Here is a 21,994-nt window from a genome sequence, read left to right as displayed (position 1 = left end):
AATGATGGGAGCTGTAGTCCAACAACATCTAGAGGGCTCCAGGATGCCCCCATCTAAATCATGGGTGGGGAACCTACAGCCTGGAGGCCAAATGCTTCCCGCCTGTCCTCTTCATTTAGGACCACCCCCCATGTACCGTATTTTTCGCTCTATAACACGCACCAGACCATAACACGCACATAGTTTTTAGAGGAGGAAAACAAGAAAAAAATATTCTAAACGAAATAGTGGATATATGATTTTTGTGGTTCATGCTGTGGCCACAGACATGTGATCTGACAGTGAGTTTGGACTAGCCCAATGCAAAAACCCTGAGGATCCATGTGGATCCATGCTTTGTAACCACGGAGGAGGGAAGGAAGGGGAACCATGGATCCTCTGCTCACGACTGCAGCAGATCCCCCCCCCCGCCACCCACAGGCATTCGCTCCATAACACGCACAGACATTTCCCCTTACTTTCTAGGAGGAAAAAAGTGAGTGTTATGGTGCAAAAAATACGGTATTTTCCACCCACCTCCAGTGTTTTTCACCTGGCTAGAATGTGTCCTTGAACTCTTATAATGTCTCTAGCTGGCCTGGAGGGAGGACAGAGGTGTGGGAGTTTGTGTGTATGGAAAAAAATACATTGGCTACACTGCCCACTTTTGTCTCTCCTCACCCCTGGCATGTGGCCTCTAGAAGGCTGCCTGGAAGGAAATGTGGCCCCCCTCCAGGAAAGAAATAGTTTCCTAACGCCCCTGATCTAAAGCTGCGTGTTCTCACTTCTTCACCTTCTGACACCCTGATTGCAGAGTTATCTTTTTCAATTCTATTCGGTAACCCAGCAGACAAGAAAAGAGTCTTGTGTTGTTCTTGTTTCTTTTTTAAAAAATAAAAGTAAAAATACAGCTATCAGAGAGAAATACAATAGCATTTGGCACCATTAAGTGCCAAGGTGACATGCGAGTTCCTCTGAAATTGGCAGATTAAAGCCATGGCACAAACCACTCTTCAACCTTGACTAATGGTATAATAATTAACTGCTTGTCACTAGGCAACCACTTGGCTCCTATTATTCACCTCCCCTCAAAAATTTTTACTCAAATATTAATTATCTCTCCCCCATATAGTCTATTTCTTTCCTCTTTCCAAATAATAACATGTGTCAATATTTTTAATAAATGGGTCAAAGAGTAAGCTCCGGGCATAAAAAATCTTGGAAGATGATATCCCTTGTTCCAGCCAGCACAGTAATTTGGGGCCAAAGAACACACTAGAGAGAACGAGGGGCGTCCAATTGTCTTGTCCAATGAGCCACGGTCAAAAAGCCCGTTTATTAAACAACTCCCTCGCCTGCCCCACAATTACAGAGCCATCCTTGTAAGTGGTGTTATGAAAAAGAGGGATTTGATTTCACAGCCTTTAGAAACTGCTGAACAATGCCAAGTGTTCAATCTTTTCATGGTCTGTTCTTCCAGCGATCTGCACTATCCATTTAAAGCCGTATCAGACCACTTTAGGCAGCCATGGCTTCCTCCCGAAGAATACTGAGGACTGTCATCGCTTACGGTTGCGGAGATGAGTTAGGAGACTCCCTATTCCCCTCACAGAGCTACAATTCCCAGAGTGGTTTTACAGTCAAACGCTCTTCTCTGAGGACTCTGGAAATTGTAGCTCTGTGAGGGGAATAGGGAGTTTCCTAACTCACCAGTATTTTTTACACTGACCGGCAGTAGCTGGTTGTGAATAAGAAGGCAGGTGGGTGGGGGTGGGGGAGAGCATGCTGAGGTTATTGGGGCAGCTCCCAAATTGCCCATATTGGGATTAATCCACTGGGATTATGTTTGGACCAATCGTCTGAACGTGGAATTACATAAACTATACACAAGAGACAGATATCTTCCATAGTCTGACACACTTTTACACAATCTTCTGTATGGTGTGTTGTAGACCATTGACTTTTGCATTCACAGAGTGGCAGGATCGGCCCGTCCATGAGGCGGACTGAGGCAGCCACCTTGGGTGGCAGGGTCTAAAGGGTGGTGGCACCCTGCCTGCCACTGTTGGAAAAATGAGGATAAGAGGCTATAGGGGTGACTTCCAGGTGCCTGCAAGATCTTCCATAACCCCTGTAAGCAAGGCTTTGGTGGTGGGCAGATAGCAGAAGAGGACATCTTCCCATTTCCCACCGCTGGCTAGTAGAATCATACTGTAGAATTCTAGACCTGGAGAGAGTCTTGTAAGCTGCCTGTTCCAACACCCCATTCAATTCTGGAAATCCAGAGTTAGAACATTCTCCGGCTAGCCTCTGCTTGCAGTCCTCCAGTCAACAAGAACTTACTACCTCACTAGGTAACGGGTTCCATCATCAAATTGCTCATGCTGTTAAGATCTTTATCCAAATGCTCAACTGAATTCCATAACTCCAGACTGCAAAGAGTACAGATGTGAAAATGGTCACATTTCTGTTCAATATGGTCTAGAACTGTGCTTGCACACTAAACAGTACCGGGGCAGTAAACAGTTTCTCTTACCATCGCCAATGGAAGAACACCAACTAGATCTTTCTGGCTTACGTAGATCTTGGAGATGCCAAGGTCAGATGTTCTGTCTCCTGGATACTCGACTTGCCACGTAATAAGTTGGGTGTCTGGCAATTCACTAAGATCTTCTATTTCAAAATCAATTTGCATGATCTCAGAGGGTGGAGCATTGTTGCTGAAGGAAGAGAGAGGAGGGGAAAACATTGTCAGTGTGCATGGTACATTGTGGTAAGAATTCATCTCTATGCCACTTTGTTTGTTACCCAGGTGAGGAACAACCACCTTTTGAATAAACCACAGAACCAAGGAAACCATTTTCAAGTCCAGCACCCAGATTTAGGAACCCAGCGCTTGTTATAGCTATTACAATAGGACAGAGCTCACACGACTCAACATGCCAGAGCCATAAAACATATTCACACACATCAGGAAAGGTTACAGGTCATGAGAAGTAAAACACCAATGGCTCTATACTGGTATCTTCAACCCCACAATCACCTTGGAGTGGCCCCGATGTGCCCAGATCATTTGACCATTTTAGGTCTTGGATGTCCGACATTGCCCTGGCAACCTAACCTTCAATAGAGCATCATAAAATCCTCTTCCTGGGTCTCAGATAGCTTCAAGGATAGCTGATTTACCCTCCGGTGCTAAAACATCCTGCCATTTGTATCACTTTCAGGGATACACTTTAAGGAGAGATTGAATGCAACATAGGAGGGAGAACACACAAAGATTAAGCCTAATTCATTCTAAAAGGTTAAATGCAATCAAAGTGAAACACTGAAACATTCATCTGCAGTCTCTGTTTCTTATATCAGCATGAAGTTAGGCTCCTGCCCTACGAAGGCAGTCTGAACTTCCACAGCAGGGCCAGAATCAAGGGTCAACATGATCAGGCAACTACTAAGGGACGCTACCCTTACAGACCATAAAAGATCTATTTATATTTGGGAACTGACTCCCTCCTCCCACCACTAGGCATGCGCTTACTCAGCTCAGGTTTCAAACTATGCCCACAGAATATTGGGCTAGCAAATTCTTTAACATGCCGATAAATGACTCTATTTGTGTATACGGATTAGGCCAGATCAAAGATATGGTGTACTATCTTATTTATTGCTCTTTATATGAGAGCAATAGAAATAGAGTCCTCCATTCACTCCAGAATTTCTTAGAAGGTCAGTAAGATGATTTCAGAACTAGTTTATTTCAGAACTAGATGGTTGATGTTCAAGGCAGATATGTCTGTTAACTATAGAGTAGCTTTTCATGTGCTAGAAGTGAGAAATTTAAGGGATTTTTTTTTTAAAAAAAGCACTGTTGACTGCCACAGGGATATTTTTTTTAAAATCTAAATGATTTGGAGAACTCTCTGCTCATAGCAGACCCACTGAAACTGGAGTCAATGACTAACTTGAGAGACCATTCATTTTAGTAGGTCTATTCCAAAGCTCCCATTCCCAGCAGGTTCGCACTCCTGTCTCAGCGACGTCTATGCTGGCTTGGTCATGTGCACAGAATGGAAAATGGCAGGATCCCCAAGGACATGCTCCGTGGGGAGCTGGCTTCAGGCACCCGACCCATTGGCAGACCAAGTCTACGCTGCAAGCATGACATGAAGGCTGGCAACATCAACCCCACCATGTGGGAATCCCTTGAACACAACACAGTGCCTGGAGACAGACAGTCAGGTTGTGCATCCACAGCAAAGCTGGATGCCAAGCAGGGCAAATGAGGGGTGTGCGTTGGGGAGAGTTCAGAGGGCCAAAGCAAATATCTGAAGGGTTGCCATGTGGAAGATGGAGCAAGTTCGTTTTCTGCAGCTCCAGGAAGTAGGACCTGAAACAATGGATCCAAATTACAAGGAAGAAGACTGTAGCTAAACATGAAGAAGAACTTTCTCATGGCAAGATCTGTTGAGATGTGGAACAGACTATCTTGGAAGATGCTGGCTTCTTCTTCACTGGAGGAATTCATGCAGAGGTTGGATGGTCACCTGTCAGGGATTCTTTAGCTGTGATTCCCATATTGCAGTGGGTTGAACTAAATGGCCCTTAGTGTCGCATCCAAGCCTACAGTTCTGATTCTATGGAAGGTTATTGTCAGGGGACTGCCTTCAAAAGGGGGGAGGGAGCCTCCGACTTTGCTGAGCAGTAACATCTCATCAGAGACTGGTGAGAGAGAAGCCTCAGGAGAAATGGAGGAAGAGGAAAGGAGAGGGGAAATGAGGCAAAGGCTCACAGAGGTTACTGCGAGCCCCAGCACCGCTCCCAGGCAGGCGGATAGGGAAACAGGCATTCAGCTTCCATCGCCTAGTTTTCACAAGGGAGTCAAATGTAAGGAAAAGAGGAGGAGACTGGGGGTGTCGAGATTCTTATGCTGGGGGGGGCAGGAAGAACCCACTCTCGGAATCTGCTAGTGACTGAGGCAGACATGAACTTTGGACTTCTGCACTGTACATAGGTAAAGGTAAAGGGACCCCTGACCATTAGGTCCATTCGTGACCGACTCTGGGGTTGCGGCGCTCATCTCGCTTTACTGGCTGAGGAAGCTGGCATACAGCTTCTGGGTCATGTGCTCAGCATGACTAAGCCACTTCTGGTGAACTAGAGCAGCACACGGAAACGCTGTTTACCTTCCCACCGGAGCAGTGACTATTTATCTACTTGTACTTTGAGGTGCTTTTGAACTGCTAGTTTGGCAGGAGCAGGGACCAAGCAATGGGAGCTCACCCCATCACGGGGATTCGAACGGCTGACCTTCTGATCGGCAAGTCCTAGGCTCTGTGGTTTAACCCACAGCGCCAACGCGTCCCTACACTGTACATAGTTTGCACCTAATAAAACCTGTAAAAAGGCAGGTCGGAGTCCTGTTTACTCGTGAGCAACCATACACATCCCTGACAGTTAAGTCTGGCCACAAGGCCTCAGACTCCCCGCTTCTGCAATATATTGCCATATGATTGGGCTTTCAGCGGGAGCCTTGCTGTCTCCTTTTGCACCAACTGAAATTCCCAGGGCTGCTCCACACAGAGCATGTTTCAGTAGCAGTCTAACCTGAAAGCAACGTATGAATATGTAACATTTTCATTTACTCTGAATTCTCGGCAGCTCAAGGGTTACCCGCCCAGCTCCACCAGCCAGCCCTGCTCATTTTCATATGTGTCCTTCGCAGGCGTGATGCTACAGAATCCTTTATAGCTCAAAAATGATTCACAACCAGAAGGGAATATGAATGCCATGAAAAAGGAGAGATTTAAGGCAGGGAAGCTACGTGAGCCTTAAAGGGCTTGATCTTGTAAACCTTTATAATAAAAACCAGCCACTGTGTAGGAAGCAGAGCTGTAAAGATTCAACAGTACATCCATGCCCAGGCGAACTCAACTCAACCAGCAACTTTTATAGGGAAGTCGGGGGGGGGGGCACAGCAAAAGGGGAGGAAGAGTTTGACAGGGAAGTTTTGCCTTGTCTCACAACACTTTAGAAACGCCCGCCAATTACTGGGGTTTTACAGATCTCAGAGTTTGTGAGCCTGTAGCGCAGAGCTCTGAGCCAGATGGATGCGCCAGAGAGCATGAATTGGCAGTGACAGGAGATGGCCAAAGGAGGGATGAGATCAAGGAAGGAAGGAAAAATAATAATAATGCAAGACTGTAATTAAAATTAAACGCACTCAAACAGACAGATGGGTTTGTGTGCATTTGGCAAGTCATTGCATGCAAGGGCAGAACCATGTCAGGTTTCAGTGGGTAGGATTCAATGCTAGTCCTACTCAGAGTAGGCCAGCTGGGACTAACTGCAGTCCATTGATTTGAGTGGGTCTATTCTGAGTAGGACTGAGCTGTAGTCCAACTCAAAGTAGACCTACTGAAACTAATGGAGCCAAGATAGTTGCTGTCATTCATTTCAATAGGTCTACTCAGAGTTGGACTGACATTAGATATGACCCCGTGTTGGGAAGGATTAAACCAGGGTTTCCTTCAAGGTTGATGGAGCTGTGCAGCGGTGAATAAAGATCTGGAGGTCAAAAGGGGTTCAAAAGGGGCCTGGGATGGACGAAAAAGTAATAATGCACAGTGGCACCTTGGTTCTCGAATGGCTTAGTTGTCGAACAAATCGGAACCCAAATGCTGCAAACCCAGAAGTACCGTATTTTTCGCTCTATAGGGTGCACTGGACCATAGGGCGCACCTAGGGTTTTTTTTTGGGGGGGGGATAAAGTACTGCAGGCTGCTATCCGCAAGCCTTGGAAGCCCGGCGGGAACTCCCACCGTGCTCCAAAGGCTTGCGGATAGCTGCCTGAAGCCTGGAGAGCGAGAGGGGTCCGTGCGCACCGACCCCTCTCGCTCTCCAGGCTTCAGGGAAAGCCTGCATTTGCCCCATAGGACGCACACACATTTCCCCTTCATTTTTGGAGGGGGAAAGTGCTTCCTATAGAGCGAAAATACGGTAAGCGTTCCGGTTTGTGGACATTTTTCGGAGCCGAACATCTGACGCAGCTTCTGATTGAGTGCAGAAAGCTCCTACAGCCAATCGGAAGCCACGCCTTGGCTTTTGAATAGTTTTGGGAGTCGAACGGACTTCTGGAAACCAAGGTACCACTGTATAGTGCATGAAAAAGAGCTAAGGTCTTGGTGCAGCAGACACGCTGGCAAACCTGGAATAGAGGAGTGGTGGAAAAGGAGAAAGAGGGGAGAGGAACTTATAATCTAAACAGCTTTACTGAGAGCTCTAGGAGTGATGGACGCATCAGGACTACTGTGTTTTAATTTACGAATCTGTTTCTAAAATATTAGTCTAACAATGAATGATTTACTGCTATCCTAGTTTTATTTATACACACACACACACATTTTCTATTTTCTTCTTCTTTTCCCTCATACTTCTCCTTTCCTTTTTCTTCTATATTATAATTTTACTTTTTCTTATTAATTTTTGATTCTTTTATTTACTTAATCTATTTGATGACTGTAAGTTTTGTTCTAATTGTTTGTGTATGCAACATAATTTATTTTTTTTAAAAAGTGGACTACTGTGAAGCCATGGGGCTATGAGATACCCCGGGAGGAGACAGAGAATATCTTAGTCAGTAGGGAAATGCAGAGAAACTGTAACAACCCATTAACAACCACAGGTGCATATTGAAATAAGGAAGCTGCCCCAAATATATTGTTGTAGATACCATGTCATACCAACTTTTTAATTATTATTTCAGTAAGCCTACTCGAGACATATAAGTTCATTACCTATATTCATTGTACAGTAGTACCTCAGGTTAAGTACTTAATTTGTTCCCGAGGTCCGTACTTAACCTGAATCTGTTCTTAACCTGAAGCACCACTTTAGCCAATTGGGCCTCCTCCTGCTGCTGCACTGCTGGAGCACGATTTCTGTTCTCGTCCTGAAGCAAAGTTCTTAACCCCAGGTACTATTTCTGGGTTAGCAGAGTCTGTAACCTGAAGCGTATGTAACCTGAGGTACCACTGTATACTGATCTTATCTGTATTTGAAGGATAATTATTTTATGTATATTTGTTTTTGCTTTTTTAATTCTGCTGTGAATTTTAGCTTTTTTATGTACACCTCTTCCCCTTAGACCCTGCTGTCTCCTCAAGCATTTCTCTCTAGTTGGGATGTGTCTTTAAACTGTGGCAATACATTTTGCTTGCCTGGATGAGAGAGAGAGATGTGGGTATGTTTGTAGACTTTTGCATGGCTGGAATCTGCTGCTCTGCTCATTTCTGCCTCTTGCCTCACTCTCCACTGGCATGTGGCCCTCACAGGACTGCCCAGGAGGGAGTGTGGCCCCTGGGCTGAAGAGTTTGCCCCCCCCCACTGCACAGGATTGAACTGCAATGGACTAAAAAGCTGGATACTCAGCATTACAGAATTATTATTTTTTTTAAAAGGCAACCTCACCATCTACTCCAGCCTGCTGAATTAATGTCACAGAATGATTTTATTTTCTTTGCTTTCTTTTTATAAAAAGCATCACATTCCTTTTCTCACCACTTGATGTCAAAGCCAACGAAAGGGGCAATTTGCAAACTACAGTTGAGTGCAACAGGATTCTTGACCTCGAGACAAGATGCTTTCGGAGTAGGTTGCTATTGAAACCCTGCTACATTTTCTCATATGGAGAGGAAGGCAGCACAAACCAGTCATAGATGTTGGAGGTAGAGAGACCAAACCTGACTCTCCACTTACACGCCCCCCAACAATTTATAGATGAATAAAAGGACTAGCTGTTTTTGTTCCTTCTCATTTAAACATATGTTCACTCATAAATCTGTTCAATCCCATTTCCATATTAATCTGGCGGATTAATATTATTCTTCTAAAGAGAGAGAGAGAGAGAAGTTGCATTTAAGTACACATTTGCCGAATGTAATTTCTCTTAAAACACACATTTTAAAAATGTGGGTTTTTTAAAAAAATATATTTTTATTAAACAACTTTAACAAAACAAATTATCAATCAAAACAACCAATTACATTTCCCCCCTTTTTGTCCCCCCCTTCCCTCCCTCTCCCATCTGCTTAGGACTTCCCTCAGCTCCCCTCTCTGATTTGTTTGCATATATTATTCTCTGCATGTTAAAAATTGTACATATCATTGCCTTATCTGCCATATATTCTACTAATAAATTTGTGGGTGTTTATTCAAAACCTGCCAAGGAGTCCAAATCATTTTGTGTTTTTGTTTTTTTGGTAGTTTGTAAATAGTTCCCATTCTTCTTTGAAGTCACGACTGTCCTTCTCACTTAATTTATATGTCAACTTTGCCAACTCCGCATAACTCATCAGTTTTTGTTGCCATTGTTCTTTCTTTGGGGTTTCCTCATTCTTCCATCCTTGTGCTAACAAGACTCTTGCCACTGTTGTTGCATACATAAATAAATTCCTTGTTTTTCTTGGCGGGTCTCATCCTAAAATACTTACAAAAACGCTTCTGGTTTCTTTACAAGTCATTTTCAACATTTTTCCCCCGATTTGTTATATATCATCTTCCAAATTTTTTTAACTACTCTACAAATGTGTTTTTGACCTGAGAACAACTGGGATGGGCCAACACTGGTGGACTAGTTTGAGAGGTGTGGATGCGATCATTTTTAAATCAAAATTTGAAAAGATCTTGTCCCTTAAGCATCCCTAATAAGGGTGTTTATGTATTTATAAATGTAGTTCTATACTTCCTTCCTTCCATAGGAAACAACTCCAAAGGGACCAAGTCCCTTTGCCCACCCCCCAAAAAATATTTGAGGGTGGCACACCCCCAAAGTTAACGAGCATTGCCGTTTAAATGATGTATGCCATTTGGTTGATTATCCGTCGTCCCCCCAATATTATAATCAGGTTGGCACCCCTGCTTCCCTCTTATGATGGTGTATAGCAGGGCTTTCCCCCCCAGCTGGAATTCACTGGAACTTGGTTCCAGCACCTCTCAGGTGGGCACCATCGCCATTCTAAGACAACAAGAGAGGCTTTCATGGTGAGTTCTGGCACCTCTTCTTCTAGAAAAATAGCACTGTACAGTAACATTAAAAGGTACAGGTACCCCTGACCATTAGGTCCAGTCGCGGACGACTCTGGGATTGCGCGCTCATCTCGCTCTATAGGCTGAGGGAGCTGGCATTTGTCTGCAGACAGCTTCTGGGTCATGTGGCCAGCATGACTAAGCCACTTCTGGCGAACCAGAGCAGTGCACGGAAACACCGTTTACCTTCCCGCTGGAGAGGTACCTATTTATCTACTTGCACTTCGACATGCTTTTGAACTGCTAGGTTGGCAGGAGCAGGGACCGAGCAACAGGAGCTCACCCCGTCGCAGGGATTTGAACCTCCAACATTCTGATCGGCAAGCCCTAGGCTCTGTGGTTTAACCCATAGCGCCACCCACGTCCCGAATTTGGAGGATTACAGATAGACAAACAAAAGAGCTTCTTCACCCAGAACAGTATTGAAACTATGTAATTTGCACCCACATGATACAGTGATGGCTACCAACTTGGATGCCTTTAAAAAGGGATTAGAGAATTTCATGGATAATAAGCTATCAATGACTGCTGGCCATGGTGCTGGAGATCCCAAATGGAGAAGAGTGCTGTTATGCTCAGGTCCAGTTTGATGGCATCTCATGGGCATCTGCTTGGCCATGGTGAGAATGGAACTAGATGGAGTCTTTGGCCTGATCCAGCAGGCCTGTTTCGACTCCCGGTGCGAGGAGTGTGCACGTTTCAGTGGATAAGGAGCAAAAACTTTCAAGCTGATCAGGCGCTATGGCTGTATGTTTGAAACCTTGGTTTGCACTGGGTGCTTGGAACCATTTACAGATGCGCTCCATGACATCTTGATTATAAAACAGATTTATTTTGCTTAAATGTTGGCCCTCTTGAAAGCTATACCCTAGGGTCATTGGAATAAAAAGTGGAAATTGAACCCCTGAAAGTTAAGCTACTTTAGAAGAGTCACTAGGAAGGGCAGAAACAATTTTGAAAGAATTGGAGCAATGGTTATCTGCAGCTGAATCAAGTTTTGCATCTCTTCACAACATTGGCTGAAGAATTATTATGATTACTACTAATATTATTGACACTTAAGCTTAATATTTTTTACTCTTGGAAATATGTTGAATCACTGCAGGAGTTGTCTGGCTAAAAACAAAGAGTGATTCCCAGTGTCCCGAAGGAAGAAAATACAGACTTCTGAGGAAAGAGAATACTTAAGGGAAGCTAAATTCTGTTCACGAAATGCTTTTTTTTTTTTTTTGCACTTCATCCTTTTTAACTCTCAGGTTTTCTAAATGACTGAAATGCAAATTTCGTTATCAGTATTCTCTCCTACATCTTTTAGTTTTATGTTGTGATGTATATTCTTTCCATGATTTTTTCCTCCTCATTTTGTATTTTTCTGATTTGATATTTGGATGAGGGGCGGTATACAAATTTAATTAATGAAGAAGAAGAAGAAGAGGAGAAGGAGGAGGAAGAAGAAGAGGAGGAAGAAGTCCTGATTCTGCTGCTATCTCCTGTCCTCCTTCTGCCACCAAAATGACAGTCAGCAGCTGCCGCAGCCTTTGGCAAATGGGCGGTGATAAGGCTCCCCTTCCTCTTTTCTTTTAAGCTCACCACCATCTGGCTATGCATTGCCAGGTGGAAGAGCAACTTCACACTTCCGCTGTAAACTGGGCTCAGAGAAACTTGAGTTTCTACACACAGGACTCGTTTCACACTTCAACTTGTACCATGTTTCTTCCACTTTCCCTGTGCTTTTGATAGGCTTTTCTTTTGCCCAGCCACTTTCCCTGAAAAACCCCTGTACTGTTTACCACTGAATCGGAACAAACGTCAATCCGCCGAAAACACGATTGACGTTTGTCACAATTCAGCAGATTTTCCTGGGGAAAGCAGCTGGGCAAAAGAAAAAAACTCTTGGATCTGGACCTAGAAAACATGGGACAAGGGAAAATGTGGACAAGCCCATAGACAAACAGGCAGACAGACACAGACACAGACCACACAGACCACACACACACACACACACACACACACACACACACACACTGTGGAAGGGAAGGACTTCTTTCTGTTCATTTCTGAGTCTCTCTGTGCTTTTTGTCCCAGAGTGGTTTTGTTTTGGTTGTTGCCTACTTAGCTGTCTCTCACCTTTCCCTTGAGCTCTCCTGCAGCCAGACAAAAATCAGTCCCGTGCTTCTACACTGTGGCACAACATTCCCAGGGGGACTTAGTGCTGAGTGCTGCTGTTTGCAAACTGATGGTGGGAACATGTTACCAATGATGCTCTCCTGCTACTGGGCACATTCAGAGGTGGGAAACTGAGATGAGAGATGGAAGAAGGCAAACCAAGAAGAGAGAGAGGCAATGAAGATGAGGAAGAGACAGAAGCTGAGGTTAGGGAAGGCAAATTTAACTAGTTTTGGTTTCTCAATTTTCCAAATTTAAGTTCTGTTCTCCACATTTCCACACCAGTTGGCAAATCCCTGTTTAAAGCCCTCATGAAAATCCACCGGGAAAAGCAACAGGAGACTCCCTATTCCCTTCACACAGTTACAATTCCCATAGTTCCCTCTGGAGAAGGACTCTGTGAGGTTCTGTGAGGGGAGCAGTGGTCTCCTAACAACTCTCAGCACCTTTTACAACTACTGATGTTGTAACCCACCCTGGGATCTTAGGGGGAAGGGTGGATAATAAATTCAATCAATCAATCAATCAGTAAACAATGGGTGCCATTTTAAACTCTGTACAATAGGCCTCAGTCCAGCTACACAAAGCCTGAGAGGTGAGCTCCCAGCTTCTGCCAACCTAGCAGTTTGAAAGCACACCAGTGCAAGTAGATAAATAGGTACTGCTGTGGCAGGAAGGTATACAGCATTTCCGTGCATTCTGGTTTCTGTCACTGTGTCCCATTGCACCAGAAGCGGTTTAGTCATGCTGACCACATGACCTGGAAAGCTGTCTGTGGACAAATGCTGGCTCCCTCTGCCTGAATCAAGATGAGTGCCGCAACCCCGGAGTCGCCTTTGACTGGACGTAACTGCCAGAGGTCCTTTACCTTTTACCTGGTGAGAGTATGAGCTCAGAGAAAGTTGGCAAGACTGGATAGAGATTGTCCTAGAATTTCCAGCACTGCTTTAAACAAGAAGCCCCCCCCAAAAAAAAAAACCCCACCACATTTTGACCATCATAGCACATTTTGTGCTGGGTCAATTTTTTTGCCCAGAAACACTGCTCCTATGTGAGATTTAGTTCTAAGACCAAATGAATAATTCCACACCTTTTTCTTTACCAAGATGTGGTTCAGCATTTCTACGCCCCTCCTACCTCAAGATTCCTTTAAAAAAAACCCTAAATTTTCCCAAAAAACCCCACCGCCACCCCCACCTCAAGATTAGTGGAGCATTTAGAACAACATAAATTTCAGAGCGCAAACTTCCCGTCAAAACCGTTTCTTGGTTTACAGGGCTCAGCCATCGCCCTGAACATCGCTTGACGTGATAAATCTGATCGTAATTTGCCACGTTATGTGAAGGAAGTGATAAATCAGCGGTGAATTTATTACGCCCAATCTAATAATAACCCAATAAATTATTCAAGCAAGAGTCGGTAAACATCCAGTCAGTGCTTTCAAAACTGCTCAATCATGAAGCTGGACAAATTGGTGCTGCTGTTAAGTTTGGAATACGCTATGAGGCTTCATTGCTGTTTAACTGATACTGCTAGGCCAGCAGGAAACTAAAACTTGGCGTAAGAATTTGCCATTTTTAAAAATCATGAGTATTAGCAACTTAATTTTTTAACTATGAGACCTTTGCAGGATTTTGCTCAGCACTGAACCTACAGAAAACAAATCCTTTGCCCCTTGCCACTAATGCTTAGGATCACTTCACCTGTGTTGTAACAACATCACTGTCCTGTAGCAGCTATGCTAAGAAAATGTACAGTAAGATGAAGTCAGGGTTAAAAATGTACCACTGAATTCTGATAATGCCTTTCCCTTTTCTGGGTGGAGAATACAGAGGGGAGCATTATCATAGAATCATAGAGCTTGTAGAGCTGGAAGGGACCTCAAGGGTCATTGAGTCCAACCCACAGCAGTGCAGGAATCTTAACTAGATCATGCAGGACAGGCGGCCATCCAACCTCTGTTATGGTCTGGTCTACGGGTGATCGAAGTCCCAGCTGAGGATGTTGGGACTGGCGGCAAGGTAGCAGGGTGGGAGCAGGAATGAGAGTCCAGAAGTCAGGGGTCCGAGGGTCAGGAAGCAAGGAGTCACGAGGTCGAGGGGCGAGAAGCAGGGAGTCAGGAACCCAAGGTCCGAGGATCAGGAAGCAAGAAGCCAAACACAGCAAGGCAGGAAACGTGTTGCTGTGGCAAAGAGCCGAAGGGAAATGCTGACCTTATATCTTGGCTCTTGCCACTAGATGCAGTGAGTTACCAAGTGGCCTCACCTGTGCAGCCGCGCCTTGCCTCTTCAGAACAAACCTAGGAAGGCCCCAGTCCTGCGAAGCCCTACTGGTAATAGGGCCTGGCTCCTGCATGCACTCCTGACACTCTGCTTAAAAACCTCCAAGGAAGGAAAGTCCACAACCTCCTGGGAGAGACCATTCCACTGTCAAACAGCTCTTAGTATCAGAAGATCTTCCTGATGTTTAGCCAGAATCTCCCTTCTTGTAACCTGAAGCCATTGATTTGAGTCCGATCCTCCAGAGCAGGAGAAAACAAGCTTGCTCCATCTTCCATGTGACAGCCCTTGAGATATTTGAAGGTGGCTATCTCAGCCTCCTCTCATCCAGGCGAAACATACCCAACTCTTTCAACTGTTCCTCAAAAGTGTATGCAGAAACTCGTCTACCGTCACGAAGGTAAAATTTACATTCATTGCTCCATTCACTTTTGCCTGTGGCCCTGCCCACCACTGGTATGTAGCCCCTGGAAAGTGGTCCAGAAAGGTATGTAACCTTTAGGCTGAAAATATGATCCTGCAAATTACAGGGCCACTGGTCTATCTGGCTCACTATTGGTTACACTGCTCCCTAAGGAGCCCAACAGGGAACATTCCCAATTCTATCAGAAGAAGCCATGTGTGATGGCCTGGGATTCGGATTCTGAACCTGAGGAATCCCAGCCTGCACAGGAGTCCCCGCCTCCAGAACCAGCTGAGCCGGGGCTGGGGCATGGGCCTGAAGGGTCCTCACCTGTGCTGGATCCTCAGGTGCAGGCACCAGCTGAGTCTGCTTGGGCTCCTGAGGGGGTGGAGAGTGGAGGACCCATTGCCTGCAGGTGCTCCACTCTCAGCCCCGGCAGAGGAAGCTGAGGTTGCCTCTGGGTCCGGTAACCCTCCAGCCTCTCCTGAGCTGCAGAGGCTCAGGGCAGAGAGGCGGAGGGAACTAAGTTCCTGCAGGAGGAGTGCGTGCCTCCAGGCCAGGAGAGGCGAGTCACCTGAGGATTGGGGCCGCCCTGTGCCTCGGGGCAGATAAAAGCCAGCCAGCCCCAGTCCCTAGTTGTGGGAGCAACTTCGTTGGTTGTCAGTTCCTGCCTGAACCCTGTCCTGTGATCCTGCCGGAGCTCCTGACCTCACCCGACTACCTGCCCTGCATCATGCTTCAACTTTTATGGACTGCCTCCATACTGCACCCTTGACCTCGGACTGGACTCAGACCTCACCTCTCAGTTAGCCCACAGGACCAGCACGCCATGGATTGAACCAGGGACCTTCTGCATGTGAAGCAGATCTTCTACCACTGAGCTATTGACCTTCCCCTCAAACAGAACCAATCTCAGGGAGGCTGTTTTCAGTGGCTGCTCTGTGAGTCACCCGCCTCATCCTTCAGTACAGAGCTTGCCATGTTTGTACCAAAGAAGGGTTGAAACAAAGTAGGAAAGCTATTTTCTTTTCATGGCACTAGGCTTGCAGCTGCATTGGTGACAAGCAAAAGCAGATCATTGGCAGGAATATGGAGGCTCTGTATTCCACATCACAGCTTGACATTTGGAGTTGGTAGTAAGTTGGTAGGTCTCTGGGCAATTTGCAGTAGATCAGCAGGGTATCTGGCTCCAAACTATTTAACAATAGCAACAGCAAGACAACTTCCCACCTAAGTTAGGTTGCTGAAATGAAGGAAAAGATAACCGAGAGTGGATTTTTGTGTGAAGGGACTATGAGCTCAGTTCAGTTCTCCTGCTGAAAGGAAATTCCCAGGCCCATAGGAACTTTGCAAAGAGAGAGAGAGAGAGAGAGAGAGAGAGAGAGAGAGAGAGAGAGAGAAAATCCTTCAAGCTTGAAATCTGCCCTCCCCTGACTCAGCAGACCATCAATGACCCAAGGCACCAACTCAGTGAAATCCATGGGTCATATCCAATGTTTTCGGCCCTCTAGCACCAAACCCCTTTTGCTAGTTGATGGCAGGTGCTCAACAAAGGTTGCACAACAAAGGAATCCAATGCAACAGGTGTGCTGGTGGCAACTTGTTGTGAAACAGCTGGTTCTTGTACAATCCATTGCACAATGATTTGGGGTAATGTACTGGTGTTTTCCCTTGTGAAACATTCTGACAGCGCATCAAGTATACTGCAGCATTGCTTTAGTTTAGTGCTAGATTGGCTACAATCCTGTATTTTCAGAGAGCCCTTGACCTGCCAGTTTTCATAACCATCTTGGGCCCAATTCTGTCACAACACACAAGCATCACCCCCGCTTATGCTACCTATTTTTTGAGACAGACCGGCATGATGCCATATATTGCCAGAATGATCTTGGAGTCAGTTTATTGTGGTGCTAAATTCAGAACAGAAAGGTCTAATCTTGTCGCTTTATTCCTATCCACATCTCCAAGGTGAGAGCTACAACCAAATCCCCCTTTTATGTTGTGATTATCAGTGCCTCCATACTAGTTCTCAGGCAAATGCAATTAATTACATGCTGAGAGTGCATGTTTCATATCACAACACAGAAGGCCATGCTGTCTTTTTAAAAAGAGCTGTCTAGAGGGCTGTGTCCAATAGCCAAGGATCTGCAGAGCTCACAGGTAGAGCCACGTAGCCAGGAATGATGGCTTAGTTTAATCATTCAATTCCATTTATAGTCCACTTCCTTCCAAGTCCTTGAAGAAAAAAGATATTAATCACAGAACCACAGAAGTGTAGAATTGGAAGAGACCTCCTGGGGTCATCCATTCCAACCCTTGCAATGCAGGAATCACAGCTAAAAGTCCCTGACAGATGGCTATCCAACCTCTGATTAAAAACGTCCAACGAAGGAGAGTCCTCCACCTTCTGAGGGAGTCTGCTTTACACTGGGTGAAATGGCTGGTGAGACTGACAACGTCCCCCTGCCCGACACCTGCCCACTTTCTACCCCCTAGCTGTCCATGGAGGTGCAGGTCAATTCTACATCCAGGGCAGCTGTCTACCAGCTCCATCTAGTATGCACCCTGAGACCCTACCTGCCCAGAGACTGTCTTGCCAGAGTGGTGCATGCTCTGGTTATCTCCCACTTAGACTACTGCAATGCACACTACCATTGAAGGCGACCCGGAAACTGCAACTTGTGAAACATGAATGCAGCAGCTAGACTGGTGACTGGGAGTGGCTGCCGAGACCATATAACACCAGACCTGAAAGACCTACGTTGGCTCCCAGTACGTTTCCGAGCACAATTCAAAGTGTTGGTGCTGACCTTTAAAGCCCTAAACAGCCTCGGTCCTGAATACCTGAAGGAGTGTTTCCATCCCCATCGTTCTGCCTGGACACTGAGGTCCAGCACCGAGGGCCTTCTGGTGGTTCCCTTGCTGTGAGAAGTGAAGTTACAGGGAACTAGGGTAGTGGCACCCTTCCTGTGTAACACCTTCCCTTCAGATGTCAAGGAAATAGAGATCTATACAACTTTTAGAAGACATCTGAAGGCAGCCCTGTATTGGGAAGTTTTTAATGTTTGATGCTTTATTACGTTTGATGTGTTCTGTAAGCTGCCCAGAGTGGCTGGGGATATCCAGCCAGATGGGCAGGGTATAAATATTATTATTATTATTATTATTATTATTATTATTATTATTATTATTATTATTAACTTTTTTTGCCAAGATGTAAAGCTGAATGTGCATGACTTAAATGCATGTAAGTTGCAGCTCTGCTGTAGTGTGCTTCTAGTCTATACACCACCTTGTAATCTTTTACCGTATTGGCCTGAATATAAGACGCACCCACAAATAAGTTGCATCTTTAAAATTGAAGGGGGGGTGGAGGCAAAAAGAAAATAACCTGGCTGGCTTCCTGGGGGGAGCTGCACCACTTTGCTGGTGGCCTTCCCCCCTTCTCCCTTTCTTAGGTGGCTGGGGGAAAGCTTGGGAGTGGCAGGTGGGATGCACACGGTTGCCCCGTGCTCCGGGCTGCTCTCGTGGGGGGGGGACCGTGTCACTTGGCCAGCAGCCTCCCACCCTACCCCTGATGGCTTGGGGGAGGCTTGGGAGTGGCGAACGGGTGCCATGCGGCATAAGGTCATGAATATAAGCCACACTTATATTCCGCAGGGGCAGAATTAGGAATAAAAGTGTGGTTTATATTCGGGCCAATATGATATTTCAGTATTGAATCACACTAACAATCTTGAAAGGTGGGCAACATATTGACCCCATATTACAGACAAGGAGGTTGAGGCCCAAGGCCATTCTGACTAATAAAAAGGGGACAGACATTCATTTTCTAAATTAATACATCCCATTCCGAAAAACATCAGTCCCCATTACTACTCATTCTAAGTGGGGGAGAGAGGGAGGAAAGAATGTTTGCCTCTCTAATATAACAGGTTTCCTTCATCACTGTGTCCTCTTCCTAAGTTTAATTGGAGGCATCTCACACGCTTGCTTCCAAAACGTACAATTAGAATGTTTGTGGCTGTCATAAAACAAAATATAGCAGCAGGCTGTAAATCCCAAAGCATATGTTTCGAGTATCAGAGTGAGACTGAAAGGCCAGCTAACATCAAACATTTATTTTATCATGCATATGACTCTTCCCATCAATTTTCTGCAGCAAGGTATGACCTCCAAATATTCAGGAGAACACACACAAGTGCATGAGGGCCACTTTCTGCTTCTAGACTCCACACTCCACATTTGCAACAAATGCAAATTTTACCTTTGTAAAGTTCCTACAAAGTGGTTGGGAAGGGAGTGTGCTGCAAGGAGGGTTCTGAGGGCCAGAGAAGGAGCCTTCAAGGGCCACTGGCCCTGACGTTCCCCATGTTTGACCTCCTAGAACATGAACCTGGATTCATCCAAGGTTGTTAGCAGAGGTCATAGCAGAGAGGAGAGTTTCACAGGATTAAAAAAAAAGAAATCTTGATTGCAACTAAGTGACTGTCAGTAAGGAACCTAGTTGGAAGCAAGCTTACACTCTCCTTAAGAGGAAGCAATTTTGTCCAGACTGTTGTGCGCTCAAGGTTAATTGGTGGAAATCTTTAAGTCTCTGTGATAGGAGTATTGCTTCTCTGTAAATTCATCCACAACCCTTTGGCTGTTTAGTAGTTTTCAGGGGCGGCTGGAGAATGAAAAGAACTAAGGATGAGGATGAGCAAAGGTGCTGTGAGAGGGGGGCCCCAGCACCAAATCAGCTCTTACTAAAATACACGGGAAATTCAATAATGGGGATCTCTCCCGGGGCTTCGCCAATCCCATTTTCAGGGCCGCCGGCCCTACGGCAAAACCAATAGCTACTGATTGTCGGCTCTAAATAGAAAACTGCCACCTCCATTTTCCATCGAAGTCGGTGGCAGAATTCCATTTGCGAGGCGCGGAGGGTCACCAGGCTTTCACCCAGCGGACCACTTTGAAACACAGTCATCTATTTAATCAACACCACCTGTGTCGGCTGCATTTTCCCCAGGAAAATGGAACGACTGGCATTGCTGAGATGGGCTAAAAAGAGAGAGGGGGGAATGAAACCAAGCGGCCAGGAACTGTACCGCTCACCATTCCTGCAAGGGGGAAGGAACAGGCGGTTTTTGTAATCAACTGGCACAGCGGCTTCATTCATTCCCACTTTAGTGTAGGGATCCATTGCAACAGGAGGTACCTGGCAGGGTGTGGGCCAAACTGTTCTTTCGGGCAAATGCCAGATGGCCCAACGTGCTTTGACTCCCCTAGTAGCTGAAAAGAGCATGTCAGCCTCTGCCAGCCTCTCCCCCAGATGGATTCAAGATTGGAAGGATGTCGCCAGGAATTCAGGAGCTGCCTCTGGCTCGGTGTTGCACTAGTGGAAAGTTACTAAACTGGTTTCACAGTTTTGCAAAAGAGCAAAGCCCGCAGCTCTGGAGTGTCGTCCCTCTTTGCAAGGAGAGTATTGTTCCGAAATTGCTCGATGGCCTGGACAAAACGTACAATTTTAGGGGCTTTGCCTGAAGGACTGCAAGGCAGTAGCAGAACACTTGCTTTGCATGCAGAAGGTCCCAGCTCCAGTCCCTGGCACTTGCAGGTAGGGCAAGAAATGGCCTGATGGAAACCCTGGAGAACTTATGCAGCAGCTCTCCAGATTTAAGGTGCTGCAGGGGGCTGTACAACCGTGATGTAGAATGGAAGGAGAGAGGCAGGACGACGATGACACAGAATTTAGAGTCGTACAGGGAGACACTGAAATTTGAGACCCCCAGGTCTGTCGCTGCTGGAAGGGAATGTGATCCTAATAGGAAGACTAGATCATGCAAAGGTATCTTCTCCCCAGTGTGGTTGTTGAGTGTGTGTGTGTGTGTGAGAGAGAGAAAGAGATGCACAAGAGGTGTGAAGCAGGAAAGCGGAGTGAGAATTTGCTTTGGCCAACAGATCTGCTCCTAGGAATCTCAGACTCCAAAAAAATGTTTGTTAAGTTGTGCATGAACATATCAGACGACACAGCAGTTCTTCAAACAGCTCTTGTTTATTCACAGGCCAGAACAGAACTGAACTGAAGGGTTCAGCCAGCCTGCTTATAGAGAGCTCCACTACAACGCAACAGTAACCACTTTCTGTAACTATCCAATCACTGAAAGTCACTTTCAATTCCTTATTTGCATATGAGGACCTAAGTGAAAACTATCTACAGTATCCCCCTGTTGGCCCAGGGTGAGAACTTCAGTACATAACAATGTTCATCACAACCAATAATTAGGGCTATGTGTGTTTGTGCACCATTCTGCAAGCTGTTTAATTCAGTATTCTAAATGTTTTAAATCTTAGAAAAGCAAGTTTCTAGACCTCGTGGCTTCAGATATTACTAATTGGTTAATTATAAAATGCTTTAAAGTATTTCAGCAAAGCCTGCTGACATTTCAGAGTGGGGAGGTTCCTGAATGGGAATTCCAGTTTGGTTTCCTGCTATAGGTGGCTGCACCTCTCCAGGAATAGAGGCCTCAGAACTGATTATGCATCAAAAGAAAAAGAAAATACCATATAAATTGCCTTGTGGCGGATCTGGGGAGCATCCTGACTTGCAAAGAGCTTCTGTTTGCAGCTGAGCGATCCATTTGTCTCCAGCCCAAAGAAAGAGCAGCGCCATCCCTGGCTCACATTTTGCAACGCAGCCATCCAGAGATGAAACCTTGAACCGTGTGCCTGCCCTCAGTTTGGCCTCTGATGCAGCACGAGTCTGGGCACCGGAGCTTGATTGCTTTTATGATCAGATATCTCTTTCTCAGGAGCAAGTCAATTTGGACGTTGCTCCGTTTATTACACTTCCACACAGAAGCCGATATTGTTTCCCTTGCGGGCGAACGCTAAAGGCCCTGAATTATTAAAAGCTGGCAGACAAAGTAGAGAGGAACCATTTTTAGCACCCCCTCCCCCATCCTCTAGCTTTGTTGTCGCAACGGAATATATTTGATTGAATTTTCTCTGCCAGTCATCCAGTTATGGCTGCTTGCAGACAATCTCTCTCTCCACCCCACCCCCCAAATTCATTGGAACAGCTCAGTTGTCCCCACTC

General features: G+C 45.7%; 1 protein-coding gene across 1 annotated transcript in view; it reads right to left on the bottom strand.

Annotated features, from left to right (window-relative positions):
• LOC309521518 (transmembrane protein 132D-like) overlaps positions 1 to 21,994 on the bottom strand; it is a 446,397-nt gene that overhangs the window by 140,771 nt on the left and 283,632 nt on the right. Inside the window, exon 4 of the mRNA XM_082204115.1 lies at positions 2,516 to 2,699. Coding sequence (XP_082060241.1) covers positions 2,516 to 2,699 — 184 coding nt within the window. The remainder of the gene's footprint in view (positions 1 to 2,515; positions 2,700 to 21,994) is intronic.

This window comes from Podarcis vaucheri (assembly GCF_965113315.1).
Source record: "Podarcis vaucheri genome assembly, chromosome: 16".
NCBI classification, from domain to species: Eukaryota; Metazoa; Chordata; class Lepidosauria; order Squamata; family Lacertidae; genus Podarcis; species Podarcis vaucheri.
Note: the sequence above shows the minus strand (reverse complement) of the source record. Positions and strands in the feature narration are given on the sequence as shown.